This window comes from Mixophyes fleayi, chromosome 3 (genome assembly GCF_038048845.1).
Source record: "Mixophyes fleayi isolate aMixFle1 chromosome 3, aMixFle1.hap1, whole genome shotgun sequence".
Taxonomy (NCBI): Eukaryota; Metazoa; Chordata; class Amphibia; order Anura; family Limnodynastidae; genus Mixophyes; species Mixophyes fleayi.
In genome coordinates, this window is record NC_134404.1 from 124,363,272 (window position 1) to 124,382,539 (window position 19,268).

The window sequence follows — 19,268 nt, forward strand, 5'->3', positions numbered from 1 at the left end:
AGGGCCAAGAACAGAGCCTTGTGGGACCCCAACAGATAGTGCGAGTGGAGGTGGGGGATGTGTCAAAGGTAGAAATACTAAAGAAGTGGTTCGATAGGTAGGAAGTTAACCGGGAAGAATGATGTCTTGAATGCCAATCAAGTGAGGAGGGTGATCAATAGTGTCAAAAGCAGCAGAAAGTACCAGGCGGATGAGTATGGAGAAATTACCCTTAGACTTTGCTGTAACTAGCTCATTGATCACTATTGTGAGAGCAGTTTCAGAGAAATGTTGGTATCAGAAAAAGATTGCAGAAAATCGTGAATGGAGACAAAGTGAGATAAGTGGTATAACACAAGTCACTCAAGTAGTTTGTAGGCAAAAGTGATGAGAGAAATAGGGTGGTAGTTGGAGAGCGAACATATTAGAAGTGGTGGAACATTTTTTTGATCATTTTTGCCCCAGAACATGAGAGCATTTGTGGATTTCTGCCTTTAATCCTACCCAAAACATTTTAGTTATTTATTTCTAACAATATACTCTGTTATGTTTAAGGTAATATGTCTAAAGAGTAGAATATATTTGCTCTGAGACGTATCACCCCCCTCCCCAGTGATATCTAATATCCAGATAAAATATCATATTTTCTACATATAACATCACATAACACCAACAAAATGCTCAATAGAATACAATATTTTAATAAATATAATGTACCTCCAATAGTTTCATCTGTGCCAAAGTGAGCCCTGTAGAACAGCACCATTTCCAGCCAGTATATGTGATACACCACAATGAAGCATACCACAAGAAACAGAGTCGCTCCCAGTCCACAAGCCAGCTCAGTGATGTATCTTGGAGTGCCAACTGCATAAAATTTGGAATTGTGATTACCATATTATTATAATACACATGTCCGTACTAAAACAACAAAGCAGTTTCAAATTAACTGCAGTATCTTCCATAGTACAGACAGCTGTCATCAGAAAAGGTGTGCGTTTGTTTTCAATACTGTATATTTATAATAGAGATCAACAGCTACAAAAACATAATTGGTGGCATTTTTAGCACATTTCATTTCACATATGTACAACTGGGAATAAGGGAAGTTTTCATTTATAATTCATCAAGATTGGCAGTCTAAAGGATTCCTAACAGATACACTAGCTTATCAACCATGCATTTAATTGTGATGTTGTTATCCTTGTTGATGTCAATAATTCAACAGTCAATTTAAAGAGGGAAATAGAAAGCTGAGCTTTCTCTTGGGAACATCAAGGGTCACAGCAAAGGTGTGTCAAGAACTCACAAAGACATTTATATTAAAACGGATAATGGTTAACTAATGTCAAGAGAGCACAAACTCTACAATAATGATCAAATCTGATCCATGTTGTTATATTGGCTTAGCAGTGTCATTGAAATACACAAACATGTAAAAATAAAACTCAAATGACCAGAAGCAGATTTTAAAAATATTTTTTCTCCTTGCATTTAAAATAAATATTACAGTGGCACTGGAAGTTAACTTCCATGTTGTAGTGAAAAATGTAAATGTAGTTTGAGATGGTGGCGGTCAGAATTCCAACTCCGGAAATGTTGGCAGGTTCAATGGAGACACTTCCATTGTGGTACAGCTTGAAAATGCTGACAATGTGATCCCAATGCCAAGACTAAAAGACCAATGCCGGTGGGTATGGCTACTCTCCTGCCGACATTTTCATGTTGGTAGGTTAACTGCTCATATTTACACTGTCGGGATTCTGTACCCTACCCGTCTGAGATACTGAGCTAGAAAAACCTGGTTATATGGGACAGTACAGTATGTCTATTACTATTTTAATTAGAAAATTATTACAGTAATACAATTATAAATGATATAATGATATAATATATATGATATGAATATAATCTTTGGTAATATTGCTATTTGTATTAGGTTTATTCTACTTACCCAAACCACCCATGGTGTATTTTATTGACTTTATGTATTTTGTAAAATGAAAACATGTTTTTATTTTGCTGCATACACATATATGCAGTGTTAAGGATAAGCACTGACAAAAACTTTATTTTTGTTTTGTATAGATATATGGGCATTTATATTGCCATGCAGCTGGTACAATATAAGATATACCAAGCATGGGAGTATTTATTCGCTGCTTTATGTATTTTAGCTAGTAACGGTACATAGTTTTGTTGAAAGAGGTATGTGGTGCTCGGTGTTTGATTAATGCCTAGATAGGGTTGTTTAGTGTTTGTCCACTTAAAGGGAAACTGATCTTTCAATATTTGTTGGAGGCATGTCCATAGCTTCTGTTTATGGTGCATTCAAATTTATTTATTTATTTTTTTTAAATACCCTTTTTCCAAAACATTTTAATTTATTTAGTGTTAGTGACACAGAGTAGACTGGTTTTGAAAATATTAATAGGGTAATAGCTTTCTGTCTGATTGCTGAAGCAATTGCTGCCATGATTAATACATTTATTAATGAGGACAAGAGACATCACCTGTGTTTGGGGAGTGTAGTGTAAATTTGTCTGATAACTAGCAGAAAGGCTTGTAGATAATGGTTTTACATACATATTTAATGAATCTGTATTTTTTTTTAACTTGATTTAAAAATTCCCAAATGAACCTGTTGAATGTTTGCTCTACCCCCAACCATACTAATGAAAGGTTTTTTTATTGTTTTTTTTTTGGGGGCGTTTTCTATTATATTAGTCAGTTAAGATATTTTGTCTCTGTACTCTCTTGCAGATGTGTACCAGGTCTAATCTGGGTTAACAAGAGAGGGCAAGTGGGATTTCATTCTGTTTGCTGAGATTTTAACATATATACATTATGGTCAATATTTAATAGTGAGAAAGGTCTGTGTAGTATGTTTGGGTCCGTCAGTCACTGTGGCTACTGCTATATAAGGTCATTTATTTATGCTGTCCAGTAGTATGTTTAAGGCCCAGGACTTTCACCACTTTTTGTGTTTTATATTTTATTATAGAATTCTGAATTACCTATATGGGGTTTACAAGAATTTCTGCTTTTTCCTCACCGATTGAAATCAAGCGTAGTTCTGCTAGGTACTGAGCTATCACCAAGGATTTTATCAGTGGATGGGATTCCTATAGCTTGTGTAAAGATTCATAATATTCCTTGAAAAAGTTTGCCATTTCTTTGTAGTCCTTTTGGTTATCATTATTTGTGTCTTCAATCCAAGCTATTTGAGATTATGCTAATCTTGCATTAGTTACTTATGCTAATAACATCTCACAATTATTACCTCTTTTATATTATTATATAATTTTTGTTCCTCAGCTTTAAGTTGTTTTTCAGCTTTGATTTGCATTCCTCAATTTTTATATTAATTGTTTGGAGAATTATTGTATCCTTTAATAATAGTTCATCTAATTTCCATTGCTATGTTTGGTATACATAGATTGGAAGATTTAAAATGCACATAACCAAGACATGGTCTTTCCAGATTACGTTTCCAACCTTACAATCTTTTATGTAGGAGAGGTAAGGTTGGTTTACAAGCAGAATCTATTAGACTGTATGATTTGTGAACTCCAAGTAAAATGTGTAGATTTTGTTTTACCTCTGAATTGACAAAGCTCCATATGTCTTAACAACCATGGGACCTAACGTTTTTATTCCTCAAGTGACCTTTTCTTAAATCTGGCTTTTCCACGAGAACCGAGACTCCGTGTGGGGAGATATAAATATAAGCCTCAAACCTCTATCAACAAACCTTGCGTAACATTTCAAGTATAATAATCCATAAATGATGCTGTTTGTGTTTGTACCATATACACATGCTACAACTTTGTTGCTAAAATGACATATATTTCCCATATTTATCTCTGACTCCAAGTTCTGGAATAAATGGAATATGTTTATGGATTAGTATTCCCACTCCTCTTCTTCTGATTTGTACTATTAAGGAAAACTTGGAGACAATCTTTTTTTTTAAGTTTAGGTTCATGGCCATGCCTCATATGTGTTTCTTGTATAAATGCTATCTAACTCTAACTGCTTACTCTCTATTCAGAGGGAATGCCTTTTACAAGGTGTATTTATACCTATAGCAATGTCATGCGTTTTATCCGTAATCCAGTGGATAACAAAATGTCTCAGTTCGAGGCACTCTTAGGGTCTCCATAATTTTATCAAGGCAGCCCTAAGCCAAAATTGCCAAGTAGTCTCCCATCTTGCTTACCAGCGGCCCTTTCTGCGGCACCCTTCTGAGATCGCCACAGCGCACAGAACCAATGCCATAAACACTTGTTTGCCGTCTCTGACTTTTGGTACATTTTATGAAATATAGCGTTGTATTACCTGTGAAAGTTATAGTATAGCTATCACAGGTGATCTATAACTATAAGGTTATAGTTACCATACAACTTTAAAAAGCTTATTTAGTTGGGCATAGTAATAAAAGATGACACGTCATATACTAGATCAACTATACATCACTCTTGAATTTTACAAGACTGTAGGCAGCATCTCTGTATTCTATAGACAAATGGTATTTGTCCAAGCTAGATTGTGGGAAAAAAACAAAAATAAACAAACAACAAAAAAAAATATGGACAAGTTCAATTCTTTAAGGCAGATGATAGACAGGGGGTAAATGAAAATATTAAAGCTTATAGTTAGGGTCTGGGCAGTCTTCCTCCAAATAACTCAATTGCAAATGATACTACATCCACAAATTACAAATGCATTATTAAATAAACAAATCCCCAAACACATTTGTGACTAGATGTGTTTTTGCAATGTAGCTTATCTTCTGTAGGTTGCGCTACCTGTTCTAAACGTATCAAGAGCATAGGTAGACAAAAGCATAGCTAGGACAACTAAACACTGGTACCTGATCCCTCAAACCACCAGGATAAGAATGACCATAACTAGTGTCAGAATTTACCCAAAACATACATTTAAAGTACATTAATCTTTTTAAATTTACATAATCCACTGTGATCACTTACAGTAATAATATTTGTGGCATCATGTTTTTTAATGTTCTATTTAATTTCTGCTTTGATTTTTAAATGTATTAATGTTTTTATAATACTATATATTGATAAACATTTACACAAATATGAAGCAATAAAAAAAAAAAAGATCTTTGTTTGTTGACTGGTCACCTTTCTCTTTGACAAGTGCTTGCCTGGAGACTGCTCCCAAGCTGTTTTTTGCAGAACAGGTATAGTTGTGCTTGAGCTCATCTGAAGTGATTTTTTTGATTTGTAGACTCTCTATTATGTTCTTGGCCCCAGGACTGGTCTTATCCAATTTAACACTAGAAAAGAAATGATGAAAACAATATTAACTTGTTGCTTTAATATGCAATAATGTAGACAGTGAAGCAAAAACTCATATGCTAGCTTGCCACAAGTTCACTCAGAGGTTAAGAGCAAAACATTACATAAATGGTTGAACTCTGTGAACCCCTACATATTTTTTTTTTATATCAAATAAAAATAGATGGAAGGTTTTGTGTACCAAACATATTCAAACCCCACTTCTCAAAGCCCAAAAACTGCTATTCAAAAAAAGGACATCATTGAAACGTAGACATAATTTGTTTTTCAGAACAGAAACTTATTAACAGTATCACAGTGGTTACTATGCAGACCAGTGATTGGCAACCTGATACACCTTTCAAGGTGCGCATGTGTGGCCTCTTTCATTCAAAAGGTTAATCTCAGTAAAAAGTAAAAACAATAATTTAATCAAAGAAAGACTACAACCCATAACAACATATCAACAAGCATTTAAATTAGGATAAGTGTTACAAGCTATAACAAACAAATCTGACAATTTGATGCGACTTCTGGGTAACCAGAGTTTCTACCAGCATTTGAAAGTGTAAGGCTGGAAAAGGCACATAGGTATTCTGCAGGGAGGTTTCTATACGTTAACCTGTTGCACTTGTGTTCTATGAGCCCCATGAGAGAAAATGTCTGTGGAGCCAAAAATTGATAACAACATTGCAATACACCGATGCATAACAGGCGTAAAATACCTTCGTTTAATGAACCAAGCTGGAGCCTCGGTTTTTTTCTGCAGAGGAAGGAGAAAGACCACAGTGGTGCAGACTATACAACCCTCCTCCTGTGATGCCAGATGTGCTGGCACTACATATCCTCCCTGCGTGGTGTGGAGGAGGTTACACAATGATTAAGTTTAGTCTTATTATCTGTTTTATGACCTCCAAGCTTCATCTACTGCTGCAAGAGGAATGATATGGAGTCCGTGGGTAAAGGCTCTGAGAGCTACACAATGGCCTCGGACCCACCTGTTGCCCATTGGGCAAATTTTATTTGTCCCCATTGAGATATATTAGAAGTGGCACTAATGAGCGCTATATTCAGATAAACTGGGGAGAGGAAGAACTTAAAGCTAAAATATATTCAATAATGCAAATCACACAAGCCAAATCAACTACAAGATTAATCTGATTACCTTCTGCTAACATTCACTCTGGGGTCAGTAATTTCTTCTGCATTCTTCCCGTTCACTATCCACCAAATATCAGTACGGGAATTATTTATAAACGAGAAATACACATCACATGAGACCAGCATGTCTTCTCCTAAACCAAATGTCAATAAGACAATAATTAAAATACAACTTGCTTAAAGTTTTCAATATCACTTTGCAAGAGTCTGCCTTTTTATAACCCCATGTCACAAAAAACATTGTGTGTGTGTGTGTGTGTGTGTGTGTGTGTAGAACAGAGTAGTGCAGATAACATTAGGATGCTGTCAATATTATCCTCAAAATGTTCATTAAAAAGTTACAATAGTGTGAAAATTGTTGGTAATAAAATTGGATTATAACAGTGTGCGATTGGACCAGAGAAGCAACTAGTCAATCTATTGAGGCTATATAAGGACTCATATTTAGTGCATATTGGATCAAACAAGGAACAGTTAAAATGGCCAATTAGAACTGCAGGGTACTTAGTGAATGACGGCAAGGAGGTGCGACACTTCGGTTTCAATATTACAGAGGAGGTGGCAGATTCAATTTTCAAGATCATGGGGAATGAGTTCAAGTGGTGTGACTTTAGATAAGGTATGGACTACATCTTTTAGTGCTGTATACTTGGATAAGTCTGTGGTTAGTAATGGCAGCACGGTTCCATTACTAACCATGACCTTATCTGTGTGGAGTTTGTATGTTCTCCGTCCCGCGGGTTTCCTCTGGGTGCTCTGATTTCCTCCCACACTCCAAAAACATACTAGCAGGTTAATTAGCTGCTATCAAAACTGACCCTAGTCTCTCTCTCTCTGTGTATGTGTATTAGTTTATTTAGACTGTAAGCTCCAATGGGGCAGGGACTGATGTGAATGAGTTCTCTGTACAGCGCTGCGGAATTAGTGGAGCTATACAAATAACTGATGACAATAGTGAGGCGTGGTACTGTGTGGCACCACGAACTCCACTATGACTCAACTGATGATTGGATGAGTGGTTAATGTTCGCAATGAGGATTCAAAGATAAGTGAGGATATAACTAATGACTGTAGGGATAAATCAATCACAGATTTCAATAAGAGTACCCTCTTCGGTTTGCTTTTTTGCTTATTCACACAGAAAGATTTGCTATCAGGGACTTCGAGAAATGCTAAGAACACACAAAGGAAGAAAAGAAGGATCAGTGCAGGCATAGACTAATACCTTTAGGTAAATGGACTTTCTATAAATTTTGCATTGCACAGTAAGGGAGTAAGCTTATGAAAATCTTGATCCTTTTTGTTACCTAGGCTCTGAGGAACTGTTCCACCAAAGGAAGGTAGCTCAGCCATCGCCTGGAAACACTTAAAAGGCTCGTAGGTGCAGATGGTGGCAACCAAATCACAACAAAAGCATGAACTTCGGGGTCAGGACGAACCCCTTGTTGTCGAGCACCACATATCAAGAGTGTCTAGTTTGTCAGTCTATCACAAGCAAAGTTTTTTTCTGGTTTTACAACAGCCTGTGCATGCTTGGGATATTTTAATTTTAGAAATGAACCAACCGATAATCGCAAAGATTGAGAGCATCTCACTGAGGTGTTGTGTGTTAACTAGAAAGACTAGGAGACTGCTTTTGGAATGAGAAATGGTATGAAGATGAATTTTGACTGGCATTATGGTCTTTGTAAAAGCCTTTGAAAATGTTTGAAATCAGACTGGAAATATTTGCATAAAATGATTGGCTTTTATGGATTTTAGAACATTTTGTCAGCTTCTCTAAGGCAGATGTATCAAACTCGCGCCCCGCATTCCACCCCAGGGCCCTCTTAAGACCATCTTGGGCCCCCCAGCACAGCAGTGCACCGGGGCCCCTATATATACACAAAAAAAAAAAAGATGATTATATATATATATAGGCCCGTCGGAGGAAGCCAAAAAAAAAAAAAAACTGGAAAAAGAAAAGAAGAAAATACTTACCGTGCTGTCAGCTGGCGATCCGGCTCCCTCCATGGTCTCCTCCTCCGTCGCGCTCCGCAATGGATGTCGGGCGGGCGTGATGACGTCACGCCCGACATGCACTGCGAGCGCGACGGAGGAGGAGACCAGGGAGGGAGCCGGATCGCCAGCTGACAGCACGGTAAGTATTTTCTTCTTTTCTTTTGGCTTCCTCCGACGGGCCCCCCTGGGCTGCAGGGCCCACGGGCACCTGCCCATTGTGCCCTATGGGAAAGACGGCCCTGTTCCGCCCAAACCGTTTTTGCGGCCCATAAAAAAAAATACTTATCTGACACTGAATGTTGGGCACGACGTCATCATGCCCAACATTTGCATTGAAGACACACAGAGAGGAGCCACAAGAAAATAGAAGAAAAGAAAACAGAAGAAAAGAAAACAGAAGAAAAGAAAACAGAAGACAAGAAAGAATGCAATAGAAAGGTAAGTGAAGGTGAGAAAAAGCAGCATGGAGGGGGCACAGTGTGAAACAGAGAAGATAGATGAAGGGGAGGAAAAGCAGCATGGAGGGGGCACAGTGTGAAACAGAGAAGATAGATGAAGGGGAGGAAAAGCAGCATGAAGGGCACAGTGTGAAACAGGGGAGACAGATGATGGGGAACAAAAGCAGCATGAAGGGCACAGTGTGAAACAGGGGAGACAGATGAAGGGGAACAAAAGCAGCATGGAGGGGGCACAGTGTGAAACAGAGAAGATAGATAAAGGGGAACAAAAGCAGCATGGAGGGGGCACAGTGTGACACAGAGAAGATAGATGAAGGGGAGGAAAAGCAGCATGGAGGGCACAGTGGGAAACAGGGGAGACAGATGATGGGGAACAAAAGCAGCATGAAGGGCACAGTGTGAAACAGGGGAGACAGATGATGGGGAACAAAAGCAGCATGAAGGGCACAGTGTGAAACAGGGGAGACAGATGAAGGGGAACAAAAGCAGCATGGAGGGGGCACAGTGTGAAACAGGGGAGACAGCTGAAGGGGAGCAAAAGCAGCATGGAGGGCACAGTGTGAAACAGAGAATATAGATGAAGGGGAGGAAAAGCAGCATGGGGGACACAGTGTGAAACAGGGGAGACAGCTGAAGGGGAGCAAAAGCAGCATGGAGGGCACAGTGTGAAACAGAGAATATAGATGAAGGGGAGGAAAAGCAGCATGGGGGGCACAGTGTGAAACAGGGGAGACAGCTGAAGGGGTGCAGTGTCAAGCATTGGGAAGAAAACATTAAACTCTATTTTTGTTTTTCTTAATAATAAACTTTACAAAATTGCATACAAGACTTTTTTGTTTCTTGTGGTTCACACAATCTTAGACTTGGACTATTTGGCCCAATTAGGGTTGTGAGTATGACAAGCCTGCTCTAAGATATATGGTTTGCCAGATGCAAAACAATATTTTTAATATTGAGATATTTAAAAGCAGTGTATATCCAATAAAGTGGTTAATGGAAATGGTTAATGGATGGGTCAGCCTTTAGCATAATGTCAAATCTCTAATTTGTAAATAGGTTTGCGATAGAGAAAACTTTTATGCAATGTGCCCCTTTATTCCAGACATTTTCAAGATCTAGATTCCCCTGAACAGAATTGTAAGTGGGAAGAGCTTGTGTAGCTGAAATACTGCATTTTTTCTTTTTGTTCCTGCCTTCCATAATACACACTGGTCCAATAACATGGACCAGTCTCTACAATTCTCCAAGTACTGCTAGTAGGAAAGCCTTATCAGAGAGAACATCTGGGGTGTAAAAAGATAGGCATCCATGCAGTCTTCATGTTTCTCTTGAATGTACAACATATTAATTGCAGTTCAATAAAGGGTATAACAAAATGTCCAGTATCCAGTACTTTTATATTGGATATTATTTGCTACTGCTTTTATTTAACAAGATAATAGCAATCATATTTTTCTAAAATAGGAACATTCCTTACATTGACTTTTAGTGGAAAAAGTGCTTAACAATGATCTACTGCTGTTTTCTCCTCTATTGCGTGGAGTTTAGTATTACTTATTGTTAAAATCCTTTGTTTAAATTAATTATCCCACTCCCAACAGAATTAATTCTAGAGTCTCATGACTGTTCAAAATTCTATTCATATAAACATAAACAAAATCCTACCAACGTTATCCAATCTCTAATTCTGCATTCCCTATACAACACCATTCCTCATGTCTCCCAACTTAATATGGGAAATCCTGTGCCTTTGGGTAACATCAGTACTTCAATGTGGTTTCCCCTCTCTAGAGTGTAAGCTCAATGTCTTCTTTAATATTAAATGGTTTATACCTAAATATGACCAATAGAACAGTGCTGCAGTAAACGTCAACCCTACATAAACAATAGTAAAAATAGGGCTACTTACCTGCTGAAATCTCATAAATAACTTTATCATTTGGAGTTATCATAACTGGTGGCTTCTCATGCAAAGGGGAAGCTGAAAAAAATAAACCCCCCCATACAATATGTTAAGTCATAAAAATCTACAGGTCACCTGAAACATCTATTTAACACATATACATCGTCCACGCACATTCCCTGCAAATAGAGAGATCTCTTCTTGATCCTGGTGGCTCTCGCACAATTCAGTGGCTAGACTGATACACGAAAGCCAACAGTACAACTTGCCCAAATACGTCTCTTTAATAACAGGCAATCCATGGCAGGAGTATTAGAATGAAACATTTTAACATTCAATAATTCAATCAATCCTTTATCTCACGATAGGATATTTTTGGGGGAAGTCCAGTGACAATTAATTTTAAAAGCCAGCTGTTCCATGGTCCCTGAGGACAACAATTACAGTGTTATTACACCACTCAATATGCACCAAATACTCTACAATGTGTTACTTTAGCTGGAAGGCTATTAGAAGTATTTATTACATCCATTTAATTAAATGCTAATGAAATACAATTGACATCATGTCTATATACTAGTATGCATTTGTGTTGGTTGGGGGAATCAATACGTGGAACAAAGAGACCATGTTATTCCCCCGAGTTTGCAAGAAGATGAGCAGCAGGAATAGTGATAAAACAGGAACAACGGACTAGTGGCTTCAACTACAAACAAATAAGCATTTACAAAGTGTAAAACTTACATGTTGCAACACAACTATATATCTGCAAATGGGCCTAATTTTTTAGGTCGGTTCATAAATATGTGTATACCTACACTGACCACAGTCAGGTCGATTTGAACTTCAATTGAGCATGTTCTGCCTGGGTTTACTGCACATCCATATGCAATTCTAAGTGCACGTTCAGAAATACACAGTTTTGCTACAACAAGGCAACACTTACACTGTGACTCTGGTGCATGCTGTATGTGGCACAGTAACAGGTCCAATCCTACCTCTCTTCCTAGCCTCTGTCAGGTTTTGCCTCAACTTGGCTTGAGCTTTGCCAAATTGCTCAAATTGGTGGGCCATTAAAACAGCAATTTAATAGAGCCTGCTATACTAAATAAATATAAAAAAAAAATACAGCTTTAATACACACACATTAATATATGCCTCTGTATGCGTGTGTGTGTGTGGGGGGGGGGGGGGGGGGTGAGGTTATGGGTGGTACCAGCTAAAAAACCACCATGAGCAATGACGGACTTACTGGTATGTTAGTTGGTTTCTATCAAATTAACCCTAGTCTTTGTGTGTGTATGATAGGGAATTTGTAAGCTCCAATTGGGCAGGGACAGATGCGAGTGAGTTCTCTGTACCATGCTGCAGAATTAGTGGCACTATATAAATAACGGATGATGATCATACAAACCTCACTGTTTAGAGAGCCTACTGCTTCAAACATTGTAAATGAATAAAGACAATATCTAAAACCTTTAATGAGGGGCTTATTAGTAGACCAATATTTAAGGGTATGCAGAAGAAAAGGTTGTTGAGTAGATGAACAAAACAGTCTAATATGAAGTTGAAACAGGTTAAATGAGCTGTAAACAATGCTGTCTAAGCTAAGAACAATGAAATGGCAGATACAAACTACATTCTAAAAAATGCTAATGTTTCCAATATCCCCAGTAAGAAGATTTGGTGTTTCACCTGTAATGGCCAGCAATGAATAAAATGATAATATTTTGAAAAAATATTGGTAATTGCTTATGAAACATCCTACTGTTTAAAACTTGTATTTAATGATAGGGCTGTTTATAAGCACTATTCTGGGAATACAAACACCAATAAAAGTCACAGCCCAATTGCCATCATTTACCCTTTCCTAACATTGCCCTTGCAACCTTATTAAACTTAGCATGTCACAGGGTGCAACAACCATAAACATTGATGTATCCTGGCTAATAGACCAGTGATTGTTTTCCAGGTGGAAAAATTGTCCAGCAGGCACTATATCTGATGCACAATGCAAAATGCCTTCATTTTTCACCCATGCATCTTGATGGTCTGTCTAGTGCACATCATCTTTGGAAATTTAAATCTCCCCCCCCCCCTCCAGGACACGGCAAGTGCAGGGGGAGCCTGGCAATGCAAACTGCATAATATTGGTCCTGCTGCAAAATATAGAGCCAAAATAATGCAAACTGCATTGAATCACATCATTTTGAGGCCCCTGTACCATTCACTTTACTAGGAAGTGGGCAGGATCCATGAGAAAGGTCTGCTCTCCTGGGGGTCTGGGTGAAATATCAGATATTCAGGGGTGGTATGGAAGTTTGGTGCACATCATGGTACACGACTACTCTCTGCTACTCCAAAGACGCCTATGCAAACTAGAAATTCATCTAGGTGTGTGGCGTTGCTGAAAAATCTGTACAAAAATGTAAATGCCACATTCAACATGAAAAGTGTTAATATGAAGCCTAACAACCTACTTTAAAACCACCCCTCTGATTAAATAAAACCCTTCAGTTTTTCTCCTAAAATACTGCTCAGTTAACCTTATTTATGTTTTAAATTAACTGTGCGAGAGGGGGGGGGGGCATTGGGGCACTCTTCATTACACTGGCACTTTTATGTTTTAAAGCATTTATTTTTAAAATGGGCAAAGTGCGGAACTGGAAGTAGCAAGATGCCTCCCATTAAAAGTACAGCTGAGTACTTTTGTTGTTTTGAAATGGTTGTGCACCCATCCACATAGGAAAAACACCTAAAAAAAAGTCCACTCTACCCCTTTATCTCATTTCAATAATCTCACTTTGCAAATTAAAATTTTGTTTTCTCTGCTACCCTGCAAAACTAAGTATACCAATGCTTTGTACTTTGCCAGGAATTCCCTCACTCTACGCAACTCCTTTAATCAGGCAGTGCAAACTCGAGTTTGGGAAAATCTAGACGTTCTTGTCCAAATGTAGATGTAGGGAACCACCAAAGTGGTTTTGCACCACACTTTGGACTCTTTGTAGAAGGCCTTTTATGTTGGTGAAAACTATACACACAAAAAAAAAAAAAGAAAAAAAAGAAAAAAAAAAAAAAAGGAGAAATATTAACATGTCAATTTCTCTTCCCTGCCATTGGGGGACACTGCGAGACATTGGGGTATAGTAGTGGGCTCAGGAGTCTTGTCACTTTAACTTGTTTACTCTTTGAACTCCTCCCCTGCTATGCCCCTCCTCCCCAGAGAAATCCTCAGGTTTTTTTTTTAAGTGACTTGGAGCTAAGGTCACTAGAGTATGGGCTCCTGCCTATATTCTGTTTAGTCTTTAGGATGACATGTTTTTATTGTTTAACCACTTCAGGTGCAGCACGGGATCCCAGCCAAAGACCCAGGAGAGTGAGTATGACTCAGCTCTGCTCACTCTGGATCCCAGCGCAGGTAAGAGAAGCCTTGCGCTCACTTTACCAGCACCTCTGCCGGCATTTTTCCCATTAGATTAGGTGTAGGGGAAGGCTGTGTAAAGGAATCCCTAAGATATAGGCAAGAGGAACGGCCACAGTCTCCCTCTTAATAGCGGACACGGGAGTGAAGCTGTATCAGCCTCTCCTCCCTTGCCGCGTTATATATTGGCAGGTCCCCGCTCTCCCCTGACGTTAACGAGTAGATACTGGGGGACATTGGCAGCGCTCACGCTCAGGAGAGGTGAGACAGCCTGCAGAGAGGACGCGCACGATCCTGGGCATGATTTATAGCGCGCGTCAGACGCTCCTAGGCGGCCATTTGTGGATGGGGCCAGAAAGACACACAGGAAGCAGGGCTGGTAGCGCCAGGAAGAGGAGGAGTATTAAAGGTAACTTCCTTCCTCTGTTCTTCCCGCGCGGTGGACGGAGAAGCCTCTGCTGAAAGCGTGCAGCGCTACCCGGGAACCCTCTGCTCTGCCTCTCCTCCACTGATAGACATAACTGCCTAACAGATTTCAGGCTTGTATGACTATAGGAGTGTTTTGTGGAGGTGTTATATATGTATACATTTGTCATGTGAGTTATTTCATGTAATAGGAATTTTCACAGACAGTACTGTACAGCCTTTTGATATTTGGAGTGGTGCTCTTACTTTAAAGAGACTTCCTGGCACAGGAGACTTCGATTTCTGTAGTCTCATTTTGTCTGCATTTCTTTTAATAATTATTTTAAGAAGCAGGACAATGGCTGAGAAGGGGGCAGCTAAGGCAAGGGTCACTCTGTGCCTTCTGCAATGTATTATACCTGTGCAAAATGTAATACAAAACTTTCTGTTGGACACATAGACCGAAACGCCCTTTGCGCAGCTTGTACTGCGGACGCTCAGAGGCAAAACAGTTCAGTCCAGGAGGTATCTTTGGCATTGGTAGAACCGCCTTGGCTGCAATCCTTCTCTTTGGCTGTGGAAAAACTGACGACCGTTATGCTGCGGGTAGCAGAGGTACATGAAAATACTACCCCACTTACACTTGCAGGCAGTCGGTCTGACGAAAACACTTCCACATCACAGGTGGGGTCAACCCACAGGGAAGATAGGTTGTTAGCTATTTCCCAGAGGAGTAAGAGAGTCATTACTGATACAGGTTTGGACCTAGACCAGTACTCTGATCTCTCCTCGCAGAGGAAGGTGAGGTAGATTTAGACCCGGAGGGGGGAGAGCCGTTATGACTGACTCAGTTTCCACTAGTGTGGATGGTCTAATTCTAGGAATCAGGCATACCTTAAGGTTTGCTTATCCTGAGCCCTCAGCGCCCATTGTCTCACTATTTAAGAGAGCTAAGGCTCAGTTAGCTACATTCCCCCATTCTCCAGAGATGTTGGAGATTATTTCAGAAGCTTGGCGTAAACCAATTAAGCAATTTATGATGCCGGGAAAATTTAAATCCCTTTATCCTCTGGCACCTGAGGATACAGTAAAATGGGAGTCGTTACCTAAGGTGGACAACCCGGTAGCCCATTTAGCTTCATCTTCTGCTATTCTTGTCCAAGAACAGATAGCCCTTAAAGATTACACGAATAAAAAGTGTGATTTAGCGCTTCGCTCAGCATACACTGCTGTGGGAAGTTTGTTTAGACCAAATATGGCTGTGGCCTGAGCTAACAAGGCCGTGCAGTTATGGATGGAAGCTTTGATTAAAGGGCTTAGAGATATTACTCCTCGTACGGAACTCTTAAATCTTGCAGAGCATGTACTAGAGACCTCGGAGTATGTGGAAAACGCAGCCATGGATACGGTGTCAGTGAATGCTAGCGGCTCGTCGTAACCTATGGTTACGGACATGGTCGGTGGATGCAGACTCTAAGAGAGCTTTAGAGAATTTACCCTTTGACGGCTTAACCCTATTCGGGGCGGAGCTCGAAAGGGTCATTCAAGAGACTACGGGGGGAAAGAGCACTTCTCTCTCTACTGTCTCCAACAGGTCCCGTCAGGGTAGGTTTCGTTCCTTTCGGAGCTTTTCCCGAGGGGGAGGTACCCTTAATAGAGGTCAGTACTCAGCACCTAGGGCACCTGCTATTAGAGGCAGAGGAGGTAGAGGTGCGGTGAGAAGAGGTTCTATTCGCCCAGCAGTTAAGAGCTCAGCGTGACAGAGCTTCTCGGGGGGAGCATCAAGTAGGAGCACGTCTTCTTCAGTTCAGAGATCAGTGGTGGAAGTCCACAGCAGATCTCTGGATTTGAGGGATTTTGTCCAGGGGCTATGTGATAGACCTTGCCCACTCCCCCCATCGCAGATTTTTTATTACCCCTCTTCCTTCTTGTCCCCTCAGATGTGTGGCTCTTCAGGAAGCTATTCAAAAACTTCTAGCAGCGCAGGTTATTGTTCACGTGCCTCCTCTAGAAAGAAGTCTAGGATTTTACTCAAACCTTTTTCTAGTACCAAAGGCAGATGGGTCCTTCCGGCCCATTCTGAATCTTCGGTAATTAAACGAACATCTGAATATTCAGAAATTTCGCATGGAATCCCTTTGCTCGGTGATAGCAGTGATAGAGAAAGGGGAGTTTTTGGCATCCATAGACATCAAAGATGCCTACTTGCATGTTCCGATATGGGAAGGACACCAGGGTCTCCTTCGGTTTGCAGTAGAAGAGGTGCAATTCCAGGTCAGGGCTCTCCCATTCGGTCTGGCTACAGCTCCCAGAGTCTTTACCAAGATTATGGCCACCGGACAAAGACCTGCTGAACCATCAGGTTCCGCGCTATGGCGTAAGAGGTCGGGGACCCAGGGGCGGAAATAGTAGATGCCATGTCGGCCCCATGGCCATATCAGATGGTGTACCTTTTCCCTCCCATACCAATGATTGCGCGGGTCCTAAAGAAGTAGAAGAGGGAGAGAGTTCTGATAGCTCCATTTTGGCCATGCAGGGGGTGGTTCTCAGATCTGCTGTTGTTAGCAGGGGCTCCTCCTTTTCGGTTTCCAATGCAGGCAGATCTTCTGCTTCAGGGTCCATTCCTTTACCCGGGTTTAGATCAGCTGGCTTTGACGGCCTGGTTATTGAAACCCTAATACTTAAAGCCAGAGGTTTCTCTCAGGATGTTATAGCTACCATGATTAGGGCCAGAAAGCCTTCTTCGTGTTATATATATTACAGAGTGTGGAAGACATATTTTGTGGTGTGAATCTAAGGGATTCCACTCTTCAAAATTTAAGCTCTCTCGTTTACTGGATTTTCTACAGGATGGAGTTCAGAAGGGTCTTCGTCTGGGTTCCCTCAAGGGCCAGATCTCAGCCCTTTCTGTCTACTTTTCAGAAAAAGATTGCAAATTATTCAGACATCAAAACTTTCTTGCAGGGGGTGTTACGTATACAACCTCCATTTTGCCATCCTGTCAAGCCCTAGGACCTCAATCTGGTTCTTCATGCTCTTTCTAGGCCTCCGTTTGAACCTTTAGAGTCCATTGACTTATGGTATCTTACGTGGAAGACGGTATTTTTGTTGGCTATAGCTTCAGCTCGCAGAGTGTCTGAGCTTGGGGCTCTTCGCTGTGACCCCCCTTTTCTTATTTTTCACGGTGATAGGGCGGTCCTTCGTACCAAGCCATCTTTCGTTCCTAAGGTGATTTGCAGGTTCCATCTAAACCAGGAAATTGTTGTCCCTACGTTCCGAACAAAGAAGGACTCCTTAGAAGGGTCTATGCAGTTCTTGGATGTGGTACGAGCTCTACAGGCTTATGTAGACCGTACATCTCAGGTCAGAAAGACCAGAGATCTTTTTGTTTTATATGATGCCTATAAAAGAGGATGGCCTGCTTCAAAGCAGTCAATTGCCCGGTGGATCACATCCACGATTCGAGAAGCTTACATTGCAGTTTCTCTGTCCGTCCAGAAAGATTTGAAGGCACATTCTACTAGGGCAGTGGGTGCCTCCTGGGCGGCTAGGCATGGGGCGTTGGCGGAGCAGTTGTGTAGAGTGGCGACTTGGTCTTCCGTCCACACTTTCCCTAAATTTTACAGACTTCAAGGCTTTGCATCGGCTGATGCAAGCTTTGGTCGCAGGGTTATGCGTGCAGCTGGTCCAGAGCATTCCCACTCTTGAGGAAGCTTTGGTATATCCCCAATGTCTCGCAGTGTCCCCCAATGGCAGGGAAGAGAAAATAAGATTTTTACTCATCGTAAAATCCACTTCTCTGACTCCATTGGGGGACACTGCGCACCCTCCCTTGCTCTGTGTGTAGTTCTGTGTGTGAAAACTTTGGTTATGGTTCTTTATAGTTTAAGACCTTTCCAGGTTATATTACCTCCTTTAGGTTCACTCTTGGTTATTCAAACCTGAGGATCTCTCTGGGGAGGAGGGGCATAGCAGGGGAGGAGTTCAAAGAGTTAACAAGTTAAAGTGACAAGACTCCTGAGCCCACTGCTATACCCCAATGTCTCGCAGTGTCCCCCAATGGAGTCAGAGAAATGGATTTTACGGTGAGTAAAAATCTTATTTTGCTAACAACTGCTTTTTATTTTTTATACTATCCCCAATTAAGGATCATTAAACAAATTTCTTTTTTAGATCTTCTTTCAACTTAAGCATTTCAAATAGTATGCAGGACAATCCAGTAAATTGAATTACTTATTTTGCAAATACATTAGATTAAGATAGTTCTTTGTCCACACTTTCAGCTGTTAACTTTTCTTACCTATCGCTTCGACATAAATTGTCCTAGTAAGATTATATGCTCTTCCATTTTCCTCGTACGATACAATACATGTATAGTTGCCTTCATACCGCAGTGACATAGTCAAAAATGTTAGGTTGAGGCCTTGGGGGTACCTGTCCACGTACTTGTAAACCAGAGAACAATTCTAAAAAACAAAGTTAATAAAAGCAATAAAGTTATAACACAATATAAGGAGGCATATACATACATTTTTATTATGATGAACAAGAAAGCATCAATTGATATTTATCTCAGAATGTTAGGCTATCAAAAAACATAATAGAGATTAACAGAGCATATACCAGAA

General features: G+C 40.2%; 1 protein-coding gene across 4 annotated transcripts in view; it reads right to left on the reverse strand.

Annotated features, from left to right (window-relative positions):
* Positions 1–19,268, reverse strand: part of IL1RAP (interleukin 1 receptor accessory protein) — a 183,134-nt gene that overhangs the window by 13,319 nt on the left and 150,547 nt on the right. For all 4 annotated transcript variants that reach the window (XM_075202297.1, XM_075202295.1, XM_075202294.1 and 1 more), the window contains 5 exons: positions 18,941–19,106; positions 10,818–10,889; positions 6,454–6,583; positions 5,133–5,287; positions 697–846 (listed from right to left, as the gene is read on the reverse strand). In XM_075202297.1, the coding sequence (XP_075058398.1) occupies positions 697–846; positions 5,133–5,287; positions 6,454–6,583; positions 10,818–10,889; positions 18,941–19,106 (673 nt within the window). The remainder of the gene's footprint in view (positions 1–696; positions 847–5,132; positions 5,288–6,453; positions 6,584–10,817; positions 10,890–18,940; positions 19,107–19,268) is intronic.